General features: G+C 43.5%; 2 protein-coding genes across 2 annotated transcripts in view; one reads left to right on the top strand and one right to left on the bottom strand.

Moving 5' to 3' along the window:
* The window catches only part of ap1m3 (adaptor related protein complex 1 subunit mu 3), a 28,598-nt gene extending 15,855 nt beyond the window's left edge, over positions 1-12,743 (top strand). Inside the window, exons 6-12 of the mRNA XM_071925639.2 lie at positions 1,465-1,591; positions 5,212-5,354; positions 5,947-6,018; positions 6,360-6,518; positions 7,963-8,088; positions 8,788-8,863; positions 11,060-12,743. Coding sequence (XP_071781740.1) covers positions 1,465-1,591; positions 5,212-5,354; positions 5,947-6,018; positions 6,360-6,518; positions 7,963-8,088; positions 8,788-8,863; positions 11,060-11,082 — 726 coding nt within the window. The 3' untranslated portion in view covers positions 11,083-12,743. The remainder of the gene's footprint in view (positions 1-1,464; positions 1,592-5,211; positions 5,355-5,946; positions 6,019-6,359; positions 6,519-7,962; positions 8,089-8,787; positions 8,864-11,059) is intronic.
* A 4,147-nt stretch (positions 12,744-16,890) lies between these two features.
* On the bottom strand, positions 16,891-17,592 carry tmem125a (transmembrane protein 125a). The gene has a single exon (XM_071925674.1). The coding sequence runs from the start codon at positions 17,590-17,592 to the stop codon at positions 16,891-16,893; it is 702 nt and encodes a 233-aa protein (XP_071781775.1).
* Positions 17,593-18,541: the final 949 nt, after the last annotated feature.

Raw genomic sequence — 18,541 nt, 5'->3', positions numbered from 1 at the left:
TATGTTCAGAATAAATGGTCAGAATGTTTACCAGAAGCATAGTGGGTGCGTCAGAGCTGAAACTCTCTTTGTTAGAACCAATGTGTTGAAGCTTCCAGACACGGTTTTCCTTTTTCCTTGAATTGAATTTCTGAGGAAATGATCTCTAATTTCCTTTCTTACAACAATCCTCCATTCTTTTTTTAATATCATTTTTTTTGTGGTATTTCTGGATTTATTATGATGTATACAGTGGAGAGCGAGCTAACACAATATGCTCCAAAGTTTAGTCGGTTAATTAAGCAAAGTATGTGTTTTTTTGTCTGTAAGTCAATGAGTATGCTCAACACACTGCTTACCAAGTGAGATAACTACATGAAGTTCATTTTAAATTATTTTGATCAAAATTAACACAGTTGATTATCATTATCTACCAATTTATTACATTAACGGATTAATTACATTTTCAACCTGCTTAGAGGGACATTTTATTACATTCTCTGAGTTAAAGTCACTGCAAAATGCTGACAAGGGCTCAGATTTCCTGCTGCAAAAGAAATCACTCTGAAATTCACAGTTGATCTTGGGCAGTCTGATCTAGATTTGTGTACATGAGCATACTGTATCTCTTTAAAGCTAGAAAGAAGAGAGACGACTCTCCTTTGCAGTGTCTCGTCCTTGAAGCAACACTTTCAGGCCATAAAAATAGCATCAGCAAATTCTTTAACTGGAAGGTATTCCCCCTGTAACCGGCGAGAAGGTACAGAGTCGCATCTCCGCGCCGTAACGGCCCTTTGTGAGACGAAAGGAAACTCTGATGAGACATCGCTATTCAACCACAGCTAGAGCGCTGCCGTAGCCACTTCCTTATCAGTGACCGGGGACTTTTTCATCTTCAAGTCTTCAGAGCGCTTTCCTTCTCCTTTTTTGTACAAATTCACATCAGATGTGTTGCTTACCATCTCTCACACCGCATGCTGTGGACCTGCCAGTGTGTCTCTCTGTCTGTTGCTGTCTGCTGGTTGGTTGATCTGGGTTTTGATCAGTGTATTTGCCTAACTTCTGTTCTGTCAGCAAGAGTCTCTGTCTGTCACTTTATCTGCCCTTGTGCGATTCTGTCTCTTTACTGGTCTATATAGTCTCTCTCCCTCTCTACATATATACTGTATATACAGTATATACCGTATATGATGAATGAAACTGGCAGAGAACCATATATCCATTTCAAGTTTTCAAATGAAGAATGCTTTCACATCTGATTATCTAAATAATGAGACTCTACAGTGTGCATTTATAGTCACAGATAATAAAGGCTTTGTACTTTCAGGCGATGCAGAACATTCATACTCCAACTGGTTTGAATTGATTACACAGCTGATGCTATGCTAGCGGTTCAAAAAACTTCAAAGTGGACTTAAAGCTGTTCTTCAAATCTAAATTGATACTGCTGTTTTTTAATGTGCTCCTTTGCTCCTCTGTCTGCAGGTGAGTGCCAACGGCAGCGTCCTGCGCAGTGAGATTGTGGGCAGCATCAAGCTCAAAGTGGTGCTGTCGGGGATGCCCGAACTCAGACTGGGCCTTAACGACAAAGTGCTCTTTGAGATCACAGGCAGTGAGTAACATGTCTACAGTTATTAATCTGTGTAGAAGCACTTTTAAGGAAGTGATGCATGGATACATTTCTAGGCAGTGGACATGAGCAGTATTGCATTCAGCAGGGTTGAGTAGGGATTTTGGAAAAATCAACCTGGGTAATTTAAATGACTAAGTGATGGATTTCTATCCAAAAATACTGTCAGGTGTAAGTGTTGGCAAAATCTCACATATATGTTATCTTAAAATGTTGCCTGTGTATCACAGCTTTACATAGGTAATACATAAACAACATACATACATATACATAAACAAATACTTATCTGTCATGGGTGAAAAAGTATTTGATTGTGGGGTTTTTTTTGACGTTTTTTGCTTGTTTTTTTTTATCCTTTTCCATGATTGACAAGTGACGATCTGTTGATGTCTGAATGGCCCAGATGTGGTAAACCCCACCCATCTGGTACTCGAATTAGGTTAAAAGTTATTCGAAAATACTGTTTGACCACTGAGCAATTCACTCTCAACTTTGAAATCACCCTCACCCTTCCACCTCTATCTATCTAACCCCCTCACTCCCACATTTCAACTTAGCCCTCATTTTTTTTTTCTTCTTTCTTCTCTCCTCCTCTCCCCCCGTCTCTCGATCAAACTGCCACATCTCCCCATGCCTATTCCTCCTCGCTTTCCTCCTCTTCCCCTCCCTCTTCCTCCTCCTCCTCCTCCTCTCCCTCTTCTTCTTCTCCTCCTCCTCCGCCTACTCTTCTTCCCCCCTACTGGTCCCTACTTTAGGGGAATGGCTCTCCCAGTGTCTAGTCTCTTTGCCTCTGAGTTAATCCTCACCCCAGGCTACAGGCCTGCAGATGAAAGACGAGGGTCTCTGGATCTCCGGCATATGCAGCCCACGAACCCCCTGCTGTTTGCAGCAGTCTGGGAAAAAAATATATACTCACAAGTAATGATCAAATAAACACATGCATACACACATGGGCACACGCAGATATTAGAATGTTTCCACAGATATTAGAATATGTTTTGCACACTCAGCTTCAGCAGTTTTTTTTTTTGCATATCATTTCACCTCAACACCCGCGCAGTAAATTGGTGATGATCGTGTTTGCATGTTATGCACTGTGACAGCTGGATGCAGCCAGAATGTGAAGTGAATAAAGCATTTAACACTGCCCTCTTCTGGCAGCAGCCCATAATTGTCACCACAGGGAACAGATATACAGTAGATGTCAATGTACTGTATGTCAGTTGACAATTTTTAACTGTTAAAATAACAAATTACTAATTAATAATTGCTACGTTTAATAAATAGTCCACAAAAAGCTAGTATTTTAGACTTTATTCATCTTTGTTATTGAAGGAGTGTCAAATTCTATGGTCTTCTAGCTGTGGGTAAATCTTTGGTCATTTGTAATAACTGAAAGTGTGGGACCACTAGGACCCATGTATGCTTAAAATGAATGGTAATCACTTAACAGAGGACTTTTAATCCACTGGGTGTGAATTTGTGGTCTTTGTACAGTTTTTTTCCCAAAGAGGGTGGGTATTTTAGCGAGTGTTTTAGCAAGCATTTTATTAGGAAATGTATTGGTTGCATTGAAGAGAGACAGTAAAGTGAGGAGAGGGAGATGTGACAGGAAAGTATAAACTGAGGTCCGGTACCAGTGACCTCTACCTCCAGCCCCAACTGGGTAAGGGATAGTGGCTTATGGGGAACAAACAAATCCAACAACAACAACAAAGTGCTGAAACGCATTAGGTTCAACATGTCTGCTGCCGTGCATTAACAGCACTGAAACAAGTAAGAGCAGCCTTTAAGGTGAATCACAGGGGACACTGCCACATCTTCAATCCGCGCACACACACACACACACACACACACACACACACCTGTCTCTTCCACCAGCCCCCCAGGCCCTAGCAATGAATGAGTGTGTCCCATATGACCTTTCTCCCCTGTCCTTTCTTGATAATGATGCATTGTGCATGAGAGAGAGAGAGAGAGACAGAGAGAGAGAGAGAGAGAGAGAGAGAGAGAGACAGAGAAGCAGCTCTAAAGGGCTTCCCTGCTTTGCTTGGCCAGGAGTCATCTGCTCTCTCTAGACCTGACCTCAGCCAGTCCCCACTCACACATGAGGAAATGTCAGACACACACACACTCACACACACACACACACACACACACACACACACACACACACACACACCCACACACACAAAGAGAGACAACAATGAGCAAGTAAACCACATATGTAAACACATGCACACATGTACACACACAAACTCGAGAGAGAGAGAGAGAGAGAGAACCATGAGCAAGTAAGCTGCAAGCTGCATACATAAACACACACATGCACAGACGCACACACACAGACATTCACTCTCTCCCATCCTACCAGACAGACGTTAGTGCTGGTCCAGGGCTGCATTCAGAGCAGGTGAAGCCGGGTTTAGGGTTTAGCTGACTGTTGAATGGGGGATTTAGCTGAAGGCCCACAGGCCCACAGTCATTACAGTGCTTTTCTACCACTCAGCACCCTCCATTAACCACAGAGGAGGAGAACATTGGCCTTCTTTCTCCAGCGGACTACGAATGTCACCATTATAGAGGTCATGCTTTTAACTGCTTATTGCACTAGTAAAGCACTGTTGCTCCAGCCCAGAGAGGAATTGTTTGGAAAGTCTAATGTTGTTCTCTTCTCAGCTAACTAATGTCCACCTTTGAGAGACACAATCTACTGATTTGAGGCTATAATAGCAACTTCTGTAATGCACTGTAGCTATAGGATGGATACCAGATAGGGCATTTCTATCATGGCCATCACTATACACTTCATACCTGCACAAATACTGGTTGAGCACATTTGATATGCTTGCAAAAACATGTGAGTGAATGTTCTAACTTTACTTTGAATTAATATGTCCTGAGTCTTATTAAGTGTCTGGCAAGTTACGCACACCGATGTCATGACTAGTGATGTAGTGGAAAGAAAACAGTGGCTCCTCTCCCATTGGTGAAAAGGTGAACATCCTTATAGGTGCACTTTATGCAATGAACATATAATAAAGACCTATATTTGCTCAGAAAGTGGTTAGAAAGTTTTGACAACAAATGAAGACATGATGTGTCTGGTCAAGGTAAATATAGACAAATACTGAAAATGACAGTAAGAGAATTGTGTTTTCAGAATGGGATTTTGAGCTGATAATACAATATTCTTCATTCACTCTGTTGTGTGTGTGTGTGTGTGTGTGTGCACGCACGTGCATGTGTGTGTGTGAGGCGGCTAAATAGGTTTCAGTGGAAGGAGAAGACGATGGAAGAAGGATTTGGTGGCACACTGTGTTGTGTGTGTGTGTGTGTGGCAGCTAAATAATTGTTCAGTGGGGGACAAGATAAGGGCAGATGGATTTGGTGGCAGTGTGTGTGTGTGTGTGTGTGTGTGTGTGAGAGTGAGTGAGTGTTTGTCAGTCATCATTACCTTGACCTTGATTTCCCCACGGCTGTGTGGAAACTTCTCAATCATTGTTTTTTTATGTGTTTCTGTTTGTGTGTGTGTGCTTGTTGGCATGCATCTGTGTGTGTGTGTGTGTGTGTGTGTGTGTGTGTGTGTGTGTGTATGTCAGGAGAGAAGAGCAAGACAGTGGAGCTGGAGGACGTGAAGTTTCACCAGTGTGTCCGTCTGTCGCGCTTCGAGAACGACCGCACCATCTCCTTCATCCCCCCCGACGGGGAGAGCGAACTCATGTCCTACCGCCTCAACACTACAGTCAGTAGCACACACAAACACACATCTCTCTCACTAACACACACACACACACACACACCATCTGCATCCCAGCAACAGCAAGAGCAAACTTGTGTCATTTGTCTCACAGTCTCAAACACATACACATGCAAGTATGCCAACACAACCTAGGATGTGTCCCCTCGCATTAGGCATTACACACATTCATTTAAATATTAATTCCCCCCTCTTGCACAAAAATACACCATAAAACACACATCTACATTTGCACACCATACACACCATACACATGCACTCATGCATGGGAGTGGTGATGGTAGTAGTAGTAACTTTATTATCCCTTATGGGGAAGCTGGTGGTTTTGTATTAAATAAACATGCATCAACACAGTACATGATGCTGGTCTGACATTAAACAAGACACACAGATAGCAGATTCTCTATTATAAAGTTTTCTCTCTCTCTCTTTCTCTCTCTGTCTCTCTCTCTCTCTCGCTCTCTCTCTCTCTCTCTCCTTCTCTCTCTCTCCTATCAACTATGTCACACCAATGATGTGTAGTGATGTAGTTCAGGTCTGGGCTCGCCCCTCTGACCTTGTCCCTTCTCTCTGGCAGGTGAAGCCTCTCATATGGATCGAGAGTGTGATTGAGAAGTTCTCCCACAGCCGTGTGGAGATCAAGGTCAAGGTAATGATAAGTGACACACACACACACACATACACACACACACTGCGCCACCATATCCCCATCCACTCATCTTGTCCCTCCACTGAAACCTTATTTAATATTTATTACACACACATCACAGGAGGAAAGCCACTTCTCTTCTGATGTATGCAGTGAAGGGCATATAGGCTTCAAATAACAAGCTGCAGTGTGCAAATGAAGTGAATAAAGATGATGGCCTCCTGGATTGGCATCATTCAGTCTTTCCAGACCAGCCCACACTGCAGTGTGCCACACATATTTTGTTTTGGGTTTGGGATGACCTTTGAACTCTGCCCTCTCTCACCTCCCACCTTTCCCAGGCTCGGAGTCAGTTTAAAAGCCGGTCCACTGCCAACAATGTGTCCATTCTGGTGCCGGTGCCCAGCGACGCTGACTCACCCAAGTTCAAGACCAGCACAGGCAGCGCCAAGTGGGTGCCGGAGAAGAACGTGGTGCAGTGGAACATCAAGTCTTTCCCTGTAAGTGTGGCACATCCTTTTATTTTTTTAAACAACAAAATATCAGAGCTTATATATCCCAAAGGGAAATACATGAAACTGCGAAACTGTCTTGTTGTCTTGTTCTGTCACTGTCAGTTTTTAATGGCAGATCATAGCGCAGTGCAACATAAATTTTTCCCTTTAAGTATAAGAAAAAATCTTAAACCAGTCCCAGAGGCAAAGAAATTGATTGGTTGTTTGATTCCAAGATAAATATCTTGGAGTCAAACAACCACACACACACGCACACACACACACACACACACACACACACACACACAGTCTCTCACACACACCCTCTCTCTCCAATCTTTGCTGTCCCTCTCCCAATTTTGACGTCAGTCTCTACTATGTATTGTCACGAAAGCATGAACTTGTCAAAAGAAACTTTAAATACGTTTATAAAACTAGTAGAGCATTGATTCAATGTAGGTTCCTCTTATCTTTCAAGTTCTGGTAACTCCTATGTAATTCATTATACATTCCCCCTGTCAAAGAAGGTTAATAAGTATTGCCATACCTAGTGACATATCATTATCCAGACTCTGTATGACTCTGAAGCACATTTTGTTCTGTCACTGTCAACCTTTGAACGCTGTAAGCGAGCAATTACATATTCTCACAGGAAACTACAATTTGATTTTTAGTGTCTGATGATGGTTGGAGGAAACAAACATGTGGCAGTGGCTCACTGTGATAAGGGACTGATAAGACACTCATCCACTGTCCTCCAGCCTTCAGGCCCATCCAGTTGTTTACAGCTCTGCTCTGCAAACCACATCCTCAAAATATACAGATACCTGAATCGCTTTTAGAAATCTATAGGTTTTTAGATAATAAGTCGCCTTTTGCACTCAACTGTGTACACATAAATAGGCTTTCTAAAAATGATTTCTTTTCGTAAGGGATTCTTCTTATAACCATGAGTTTGTTATTTTGTTTATTCATGCTTCCCACGCAGTGCGGTTTCTCATTTCAGTTCAGTTTATTACAAGTCAAAAGGGCAAATGATTTGCATGAAGTAAAACCAAAGTACAAACAAGGAAGCACAGTGTTCAGATGAAGTATTGCACGTAAGCTTGCATGAGGAATGATTAACTATTTTATGTTTATATAGCCCAGATATGTTGAGAATGGCTTGATGTAGACAGGTGTGTCCATCTTGATATGACATGGGAGTTGTCTCACGTTGCCCCGAATACAAGGTTTGTTTTGTTTTGGGATGAAGCGCCCTGGTGTTAATTGCAATCTGACACCTGGGAAATGTGTTGGCAGCAGAATTCATCAAACAGACTAAATTGTCTCATCTGAAAGGTTTTTTGAACAGCATCACTTTAGAATGTAATGGTTTACCAGGCCTAGTAACACATTTGTGGCTTTTCCTCTTTTCTGTGTGTGTGTGTGTGTGTGTGTGTGTGTGTAGGGCGGTAAGGAGTACATGATGCGGGCTCACTTTGGGCTGCCCAGTGTGGAGAGCGATGAGCTTGAGGGAAAGAGACCGATCACAGTCAACTTTGAGATCCCTTACTTCACCGTGTCTGGGATTCAGGTAAGGCCCACTACTAACTCACACCACACAGTCTTTCTTTTACTCTACCTCTTTATTTTGTTCAACCTCAATTTCAGCAATGCCCTGCCTCACATTCATTCATTCATACAAATTCACACTTGGGTCCACTGCAGTACAAGTGGCCCGCTCAAGGATACTGACATGTGATCCATGTTATTAATGCTAGAATAAATAGATAACTGATTAACAAATAAAAACGTTACCAACCAAAAATGTAAAATCCTTCCTATTGACTCAGTGGGATATGGCACACACCATGTTCTTACAATGCTGTGGGTTAAAATCTGGCTCATAAACTTTGCTGCAGCTCCCTCTCCACTGTGTATCATATGATACAGCAGCAATGCCATAAAACGGTGATGACAAGGAAATCCATTTTTTCGACAGACCCTCACCGGGGCATAACATGCTTCATAAAATACTTCATTTTTTCCCTCTCAAGTTTATACCTTCTGCTCTGAGTGGGCTACCAGGAACAAACTAGAGCACACGGACTATATAAATATTAATGTCAAAACCACTAAGATATATGAGGTTTATGATAATGTGTACAGTGGAGGCTAAAAAATACCGACTCAAGAGGGTGCATTTGAGTTGGTATGGCTCTCTCTGTGTGTGTGTGTGTGTGTGTGTGTGTGTGTGTGAAATACCTATTTTTAACGTGTCTGTGCTCCCTAGGTGCGCTACCTGAAGATCATTGAGAAGAGTGGTTACCAGGCATTACCATGGGTACGCTACATCACACAGAGTGGAGGTGAGAAAATAACACACAAAAACACACACACACACACACACACACACACTCTGCTGATTTAGGTCTGGTTTTAGCTGTGAAGTTATGTTGAAGTGCTGGAATATTCTACCTAAGCAGTGATCCTAGATCAGTGCTCCTGTTCCTTTTTGAAGCTTAATGAAGATGAGCCTTGATATCTAACGCTCCTGCTGTGTGAAAACCTAGGAGCTCCAGTGTTGGTGTTTTTTTCATTTCTGTAGCTTGAATTCAAAGTTTATAGTCCTTAAAATGTTAGGAAGGTGTCAAGACCAAACCCATTAGACATTGTTAGAAGACCGCAATCTGAAAATGAGGTTGTTGTTCTTTATGTCTGCACAACTGACTTTTTCAGAGATGTGAGGTTTTTCATCAGAGAGCAGCGGTAGAATGTGTCTTTCTCTGCAACACTATTCATTGTACGCCCGAGGCATGAACCCAGCTGTATCACATCCATCATATCCATTACCTGACTCTGTCACCAAGAGCCATGGCCTCAGGGGCTTAGAGTGACACCACACAGAAATGCCAAGGAGGGAAATTTTACTAGCCTGCTAGCTTGTGGCTTGTGATTTCTAGACCAGGCTAGTGCCAAATGATTCTCACTTGTCACAATTTGAATGGGGGTTTACAGATGGTAGTCAGATTAGCTCAGCCAGGCTAGCACCCAGAATCCTTAGATTCAATTGCTGCCCTGGGAATGAACCCATCTGCATCACATCTGTCATATTCATTACCTGGATCTGTCACTGAGAGAGACGAGGACCAAGAGAGGTTTCAGTGTTTCTGAGCTTGGACCTTTTACTAGCCCACCAGCCTGTGGTTATAATCTCTAAACACAAGAAGCATTGTCTCTAGCTTACACACACATGGATGATTTGAGAAATTACACAACGTTGCACATTGTCAACATTAAAGCTATGTCGACGAGACTGCAGCAAAATCCTCCTCACTAGCCCGGGTTTGAACGGGGGCAAATGGAAATGATATGTAGATGGAAGCCCAATACCTCTGCTGGGCCGCTGCCAAAAATCCTTAAGTTTCATACCTGCCGCCCGCCCTAGGAATGAACCTAACTCTATCACATCCATCATATCCATTACCTGGCTTTGTCAGGATGAGAGTCAGGGGCTCAGGAGGTTGAATGATGCCACCGAGTGCCAGGAGGCTCCCAGGGTGGCACTCAGTGAATGCCAAGGTTACTATCGCCTTGCTCTGTCATCAGCAAGGAAGCGAAGGAGGGGGGGGGGGGGCAGAGTGAGAGGGAGAGAAAGGAGTGTGATAAAGTGGAGGGGAGGGAGGGAGGGAGAGAGAAAGAGAGCAAAAGGTGGCTATCGCCTTTCTCTTATCGTTAACATCGGCAACACGGGGAGGGAGGGAGAGAAAACCGTGATGATCACATTTCTCTGAGCACTACGCACGCACGCACGCACACACACACACACACACACACAGATTAAACAGTCCTGTACCCCGATACCTTACACTGACTGTGTTGACTTATTAATGAGTGATGAACAGGAATTCAACAGTCCTACAGCGGCAACTGACTGCTTCACTAATATCAAACTCCCACTGTCCAGAATATGATCCCAGTCAGCCACCGTCACACTCCAGCTGGATGTTTGAACTGATAACATTGCTAATATAGGCAGTAATGCGATCCCTGAATGGTGATGTTGTCTCCTATACCTCCTGAGACTGAGATGCACAGTTCTACCCTTCAAGCGTCAATGTGCATATACTGTTATTGATATAATCTGTCATTCTGCACCGGGGCTTGGTGATAGGTTTATAATTGGTAGTAATGTGATTTCAGATGGTTATAGTCTCTCTTCTTGGAGAATTTTCTCATACTGCATAAATTATGATAGCAATATGTCTGATTTTGCTAGTTGAAGATGGAGATATTGCTAATATTGATGGTAGTAAATGTGATTTTAGATACTACTATTCTCTTTTGACAAGACTAGAACTGCAGTATGGTAAATAAAATCGTCTTGGAAGGTAATGTGGCGAATATTGGTAATCCGATATGATTTAGCGTGGTAATACAGCCAATATTAGTGCTAATCTTGTTTAGGGATTTAATACGGCTCATATTGGGAGTGATGTGATGTGCAGGGGTGAGGAGGGGAAGAAGGCTGTGTGTTAATGCTCTGCTGTTACATTTCTTGGCAGATTACCAGCTCCGGACAAACTAAAGGGCACAGACGAACGGATATTTTCTCTCTGTCTGTCTTCCTCTCTCCTCTCCCTCTCTGTTTTCTCTCCGTTTGCCGCTCCCCGGCAGCAAGGGACAGCAGAGGACAAGTGGAGGGGAACACATGAAACTTTCCCCCTCCGCTCTCTGAACGAAAAAGGAAAACAGACTCTTTCTTTCATCCCTCCCTCCAAGACACGCTCTCCTCAGATGGAAAAAGGCCGTCGCCGTCGCCTCTGACCTGTGTATGTGTGTTTTTTTTTAACGCTTCCTCAGGACTCCGGGAAAAACATTTTATTATGTGAATAATGAACTGATAACTTTGTGACACCATCTGGTCCCGGCAAACTCATTTTCTTTCTGCGACGTAAAAATCTCTCAATCTTAATGTGATGTCCCTCGGGGTTAATTGACTGCGGGATTTTGGAAACGCAACATTTTTTTAGATCACAAGAGGAACAATTTGAAATACTACCTGTCTTGGGTGATTAGCCGCTCTGCTTGTCCAATGAGATGAGTGGCTTTCTACTGTGTAACTAACAGACTTGTATACAGTGCCAGGATAGCTGTGACAGCTCAGTGTCAATCATGTTTATTGCTCAAAGGGCCATAATATTGTAGATGGGTAAAAATTGATTTTTTTCTGAATGGAGAGTGCACTGTACTCCAATGAGTTACATTTTGCTCCATAGGTGGGCGGTCTTAACCACTACACCACATGTTCTTTAAAGTCCACTATGTTATCCATATACATTTTGTCCCAGCTGTTAATCCCCATCCCTGTTACAGGCAATACTGCTCATTTATTCGTCAGTTTTCTTCACCCACCTATTCCCTTTTCAGGGTCACAGAGGGCTGCAGCCTGCATGTTCATTGCCTTTAAAAAGTTGCTCATGTGTCATCACCTTTAGCGCCGTGAACATTATCCCCGGTGCATTGAAATGAGCACCAGCGCCCGGCGTGGCCAGATCAATGATTAATAAGGCACAATATTGTCACAGCCGTTGGCCGCGTAACATAATATTGTCGACACACTCCCTCGGGCCCCGTAACCTTGTCCTCGCGCTCGCAATCAACCTGCGACTGTGAGGCAGAGACTGAAGGAATGAGCGCGGTCCAGAAAATGTGTGGCATGTTTTTAACTGCTGTTTAATACTAGTTAGTCCCTCGTGAAAAAGCTGTGAAGGCAAAAAATGGGGAAAAAAAACTAAGGTAAAATAACCTGAGGGGATTTTTTTTTTTTTTGCAGCCTCCGAGCATATTGACAATATGTGGAAGTAATTGTTTTTCTACACGACTTTATTTTCCTCTCGACCTCCAAAGGCATCCATACTCTTTCTGGTGTAATTCACTCCCTCTGTTGTGCATGCATCGCACTGCTCCACGCATCAGTTCAGCCGCTCTGCCTACAGCAGCCAATAGAGTCCTAGAGGTCTGCTCATACAGCTCACGTCCATTTATGGCATCTCTGCCGGAACTACAAAACCCCCTATTTCATTCATTCCATCAGTTATTTAGTTTGTGTGGGGACATATTTCGGGTACCAATGAGGATTTTTAATAAACTGTTTTGTCTGTTTTCATGTATTTTCATTAATTTATCAACTACTGTTTGTCAGGATGCAAAGGGATATATTTGGAAATAAACAATTTTTGTATCTTGTCTCTGCATACAGTGTTTATTTATCTCTGGGTTTGTGTACCTAGTTCCTAATCAGACTGTTTACTAGGCTGGGAAGCTGTGAGGCTGGGAGGCTTTGATGTAGCCAACAACACAGCATCAGCAATGAGAAGGTTAGTCGTGTTCTGATTGGAGCGTATTGCTATTAAATCATGTTTGTAGTGTCCGGCTCCCACTCCCCCAGATGGGCGGACTGGACACTAAATGCCTGTCTGCAGTCATATTATTTAACAACTACTAGTCCCAACCAAGCTGAAGTTTGAGCAGAATGCAATTACACAAAATCACATAGCAAACCCAGCCTTGCTGGAGCGATCTAGCTTGCTTGGGTGGGTTTTATGTGCTGCCATACAAGTTCATACCGGGGTAGACCAGAGCCCCTTATGTTATGGTACAATGCATTTGCTGATAGTTTACCTCTCCCTGTCTGGTCTCCATAGACGTTGTGTGTGTGTGAGTGTGTGTGCATTTCTATTACACGCAGTTTCTCTCTCTTGGCCTGACATGACAAGCTCTGAATCCTCCCCTTTCACACAATCTTTTCTCTCTCCCTCCTCTCGGTATCGGCCTCGCCTCCCTTTTTCCCCAGCTCACCTCTTCTGGCTGTCATGCATGCAACCACAACCTGCCATCGGCATTCTGTAGGTCGAAAGACAGACTAATGCGAGTAAGGATTACACGCTAGACTGTGTTTCTGTGTGTGTTGTAAAAGTAGTCAAGAGTGTGAGCCATGCTTTTGTGTGTGTGTGTGTGGGTGTGAGAGAGAGTGGTGCTAGCCTATGCCAGCCCCTGCAGGCCACTGCCTTGTGCATTGTGCCTCCACTCTGCTGTCCGTCATCACACCAACAATGGTTAACTCTGTGACCCCCTTTGTCTCAAGGCAACAGGCTATGCATATGCACAGACTGATAAGGAGGTATGACTGACTCACACACGAACACACACACACACACACACACACAAATGAGACTTAACACAATGCAGGCCCTTTTTCTGAGTTTCTTGATAAAACTGCAAGGCAATGTGAGAAATGACTCTCTAAGGCTTTGGAAACATTTTACAAACACTGTAATGTCATTTGCCTCTATACACTGTTTTCTTTTAATCTTAATGTGGTTATGTTATTTTTTGCCAATTGAGCAAGAGCCTTTCCCTTTTTTTAAGTAAATGTTTTAACAGTTTTGGAAACCAATATGATTCAAGAAAAGCAAAGTAGCAGTGTAGACATTCTGTGGATTCACCCAATACAGTGAAAGATGATAAAGTGTATTGACAACCTGACTGGAAAATGGCAAGATCTGGCCTATCATTTGATGTATCATTTGTTTGTTAAAGCAAACCTTTGCAACTGCATTGAAATGACGTGATTTGCCACTTTGATCTACTGGGTTTAATTTCACTGCATTTTTCACAACAGTCCTTTCTCCCTCTCTGCTTTGTGGTGAATGATAATGAACTGTACACATACAGTATCTCTGAGCCAAAAATACATCTAATAATTCAAAAGTGCAAGGGCTACATTTCTCACCTCCCACTACAGCCCGATGCTTAAATTAAAGACATACAGTTGATAAACCGAGGGCCTCGTTTATAGAAATACAGTTGGATTTTATCTTCGACTTGAATTAAGCATATACCAGATTAATGAAAATTACTAATAAGCATCAACACACCTTCTATCTCCAAAGTGCTTCATGGATTTGAACAAACATTAGTTTCTCTCGCTATAAATATCCTAATATAATTGTTAATGATCAGTACATTTTCAGTTTTCCAATGCAGCTCACTGTAAGCTTACATCCATATACTCACAGAAGTCACAACTTTTTCAGATCATGTCAAGTAGGGAGATGGCATAGAGCTGATAATGTTTTTTAAAATCAAATTCAAGAATTATGAATTATGTTGTTGATTCAACCTACAAGCAAGTCAAAATTCAAATTTGATGGCAAAACTTTCTATAAACGAGGCCCTTAGCCCGGATTTCCCAAAAGCATCTTCTAGAAAGATCTCATTCTTTTTAAAGACGAGGGACAAAGATGATGGCTGAAGTCACTAGCCAATTTGTTCAAATTTCAATGTAAATTTACATCACATCATATAAATAGATACAAAGAATGACGATTTTGTCATGATGATTCCATCCATCCTTCATTTTGCACCCTGGCTAAGATGCTTTAGGGAAACCAGGCACTGCAAGATTCTGAACAATTAAGACGATACTGTGTTGATGTGCAAACACAAATTATCCACACATTCAAAAGTGCCTTGATATCCATCATGTCTACAGGCAGCCAACAGCTCCATTAGTCATTCTCTGAGGTTAGGACAAGTGGATCTGTCACAAACACCACCGTCCTACCAAAGTGCATGAATTATACAGTAAACTGAGAAAATTTAAAAAATATTCAGCCGCACAAGGAGACCCCATGTCGACTTCAGAATTTAGCCTCATCCAAAGACATAATCTCACCCATGGACCATCCTGGGTTTGACCCAGAGTCAAAGAAACACTCGTTTAAAATCTCTAATTACCGATACTTTCATTTACAAAGTACTAGTGGTTCACTAGCAATCAGCCGCCTATACTTTATACTTAGAATAATTAAAATAGTTATCGTCAAACTCATCACAAGTGTGGCTGAATATTTTCATGTTTTCATGTGAGAATGGCCAGAGTGAAGGTAGTGCATGGATCACACAGCAAACATTTCAATCATTTGTTATTATATCTGTTGTCCCCTCTACCACCATTCAGTCATTTAGCCGATGCTCTTATTCATAACAGCGTAAAATCAGTGAGTGGGTAAGACACATGGCTGTTGATGGACACATTGTCTGGAACCTGTGACCCTCCAGTTACAGGACAGCCTCTCTAACCACTATCTCATATCAGCTCGATGAGAGAAGATGTGATTCAACATGCTACAACTTTAGAGCGTATGCATAGTTTGGGGAGAAAAGCTGTTTCATCCCACCTATAGGCTCTGTTCACACCGCAGTCGTTTATGCTCAATTCCCAATTGCTGCTCGTATCTGATTTTTTTGGACGGCTGTTCATATCTATTCTAGGACCTAACCCATACTCCAATACCAATATGAACTGACAGCAGTGTTGGAAAGACGAGCGTGTGCAGAGTGACAGATCTTCAGATCTTTTGTACCTATGCTTCTTCCGCTTGTTTTGAACACATTTCGGTTAAGGTATGTTCCTTCGAATTTTGACTGAATTGAGACGTCCCCACAAATACCAGTCAAGTCAGCTAATTCCCTTTCTTTCCATTGTTGTGTGTTGTTGTCTTCCATGCTAACGCTACATCAGCCGAGCTGCCATGGGCACCAAAATTAAGACCATTGCCTCGAGTGAATGATGTAAGATATTATCATGGCAATGCTGATGAAATTGTTATTTGAATGTTCAAATATAAGTCGTACGTAGGTTGCATCCCTTGGGATCCAACACATCCATGTGGTCCAGATCGGAATTGTAAAAAAATCAAAATCAGTGTGCTTTTTGCTGGTCACTCTATTACAAAACAACAGATCTGTGTCACATGTGAAGGGAAAAAATCTGAATTGGGTCACTTTCAGCTGCAGTGTGAACGTAGCCGTAGAGTAGTCTAACTCAACCGCCATAATCATGTCCATCCCATCAAGTCCCCCATTCTCTGTTGAAGACAAACCCAATTCTTCCCAAGTTTCTCATTCTCCAACCATATCATCCTCATGCAATTTGTAAGCCCGCTCTCCTGCAGTCAGCTCATCTTGTGAATCCCACCATATCCCCACTCTCCTTCCTTAGCTCTATCCAGTATCGCCAAAGGGATGTTATGCTCCCTTGCTCTGTGACTGAGATCTGACGGCTCCCTGCTAGCATCTGAGACAGACATTACAAATTCCACTCATGTTGCGCCTTCTCTATGCTTGCCCTGCTAATCAGCTGATGAAGAAGCTAGAGCATGTGAAGTATGAATCATGGTTTAATTTAGTTATTCACCCGTCTTTTCTGATCTCAAAACTTTTCAGGTTTCTCTGAATGCCTCCTCTAAGTCATGGGTGGCAAAATGTTCTGACATGAAAGGCCAGGCGGCCGAAACACGCAGTAATGTGTCTGGTGGGTCTTTACATCTCATATGAGGTTCGCCAGACTGGAGGTAGTCTCTCTGCGAGCCTGGTGGTCCATGTGTCCAGAAACGGTGAAGATATTCACAACCCGGTCCATCAACCTGCGTCCCTGCCTTGTCCTCTCCAGCAGGACCACCACAGCAGAGTAAACCCCGACGCCAAGCACTGCCGCCCCGCCTCCGGCCAGCAAAACCACCCCGGAGATGTACATGTCATTAAGGGCTTGGCCGGGCTTCGGCATGTGGTTGGCCAGGGCCAGACGGAGCAGAACGGCTCCGCAAATCAGCAGCGACAGCCCGGTGATCAAGACCACCAGGAGGTCCGACAGGCCGCCGCTTTTGAGCATGTCGATCCTCTGCCGGCTGCGGACGCAGTTCATGTCCTGCACGGCCGAGCTGAGCAGCTGTTTCAGCAGCACCCCCAGGGCGAGCAGGCAGAGGGCCGTGCCGGCACCCAGCCGCCATTCGCTGGAGACGCTGGTGGTGGTGGAGAGGAGGCCCACGCCGCCCAGCCCGCAGCCCAGGATCAGCAGCACCGCCACGCAGTAGCAGAGCAAACTCTTCCCCGGCTCTCTGAACCACCACAGCTCCACCTGCTCCTCCAGGATGCTGTGCTGGATTTGGGCCGGGTCCGCCGGGCCGTTGAAGCCCAGTTCGGGGCCTCTGTCAGGGCCCCGCAGAGGGGGAAAGTCCTCCAGTTCGGGCATCCTGCTGCCACTCCCAGCCTGCTGAATAAGGCCGCCACCACCAAAGAGGAAGCAGAATCTGCCGGAGAATCCCTTTCGGTCCTTTTTGGATCGGGTGATTCAAGGCACCCTTACTGCGGGAGTGGAACTTGAGTTTTAGGGAGTCTGCACTGGATGTAACACTGAATCTCTCAGGTGGCTTGAGTGGATGTCAAATCTACAGACGATGGGAATGTAAAGCGCCAACTGTACTAAAACACTCACAGGATTGAGCTCAGTTTTTGTAGTTTTCTCAGCCTCTGCCTCTATACAAAAGATGCGAGGTCCACAAAGTGACTGGTTACTATCCAATAAAGCAGAAAAAAAAAACATTCATAGGTCTCTTGTCCCTTTGTGTACGGAGATCCTTGCAGCTCACACTGACTGGATATAGCGATGGATCCAAAGCCTCCTTACGGCATCCAAAGGAGAGAAAAAAAGAATCCAAGCATCCACAGAATTTTCCGTCTGATTTTGCAGAACGGCAGCAGTCACCTGGAAGAGAGGAGAGATGCAAAGACTGTATTTACATGAGCGCTAAAATTTGGACTTTTAACCCTTTGCTGTGACTAGTTCATGGCTTTCTGCACAAGAAACACTCAGGTTCCATGTGGTATCTCCCTGTTTAACCAGACATGGGAAGATCTGATCTGTGCAAAAAAAAAAAAAGTTCAAAATCAATTCTTGTGTACTTTGCTAAATCCATCCTCAGACAGGAAGTGGCTGATAAGACGTCCACACACTCACACACACAATTTTGTAGCTTCTCTGAACATCCAAACTTGCTGTTTTGACTCTGTCTGAAAAACTTGGTGTGCTGACATTGGCAACCTTTTCTATCTCTCATTATCACTATGCTAATGAGTTCCCACTACAGAGGCGGCTGGATAAACCCAGCATCGCCTGCCGATAGAATAAACAATGCCCACGC

Source organism: Centroberyx gerrardi, chromosome 9, assembly GCF_048128805.1.
Source record: "Centroberyx gerrardi isolate f3 chromosome 9, fCenGer3.hap1.cur.20231027, whole genome shotgun sequence".
NCBI lineage: Eukaryota > Metazoa > Chordata > Actinopteri > Beryciformes > Berycidae > Centroberyx > Centroberyx gerrardi.
The sequence above is the reverse complement of the archived record's forward strand: the minus strand, read 5'-3'. Positions and strand labels throughout refer to the sequence as shown.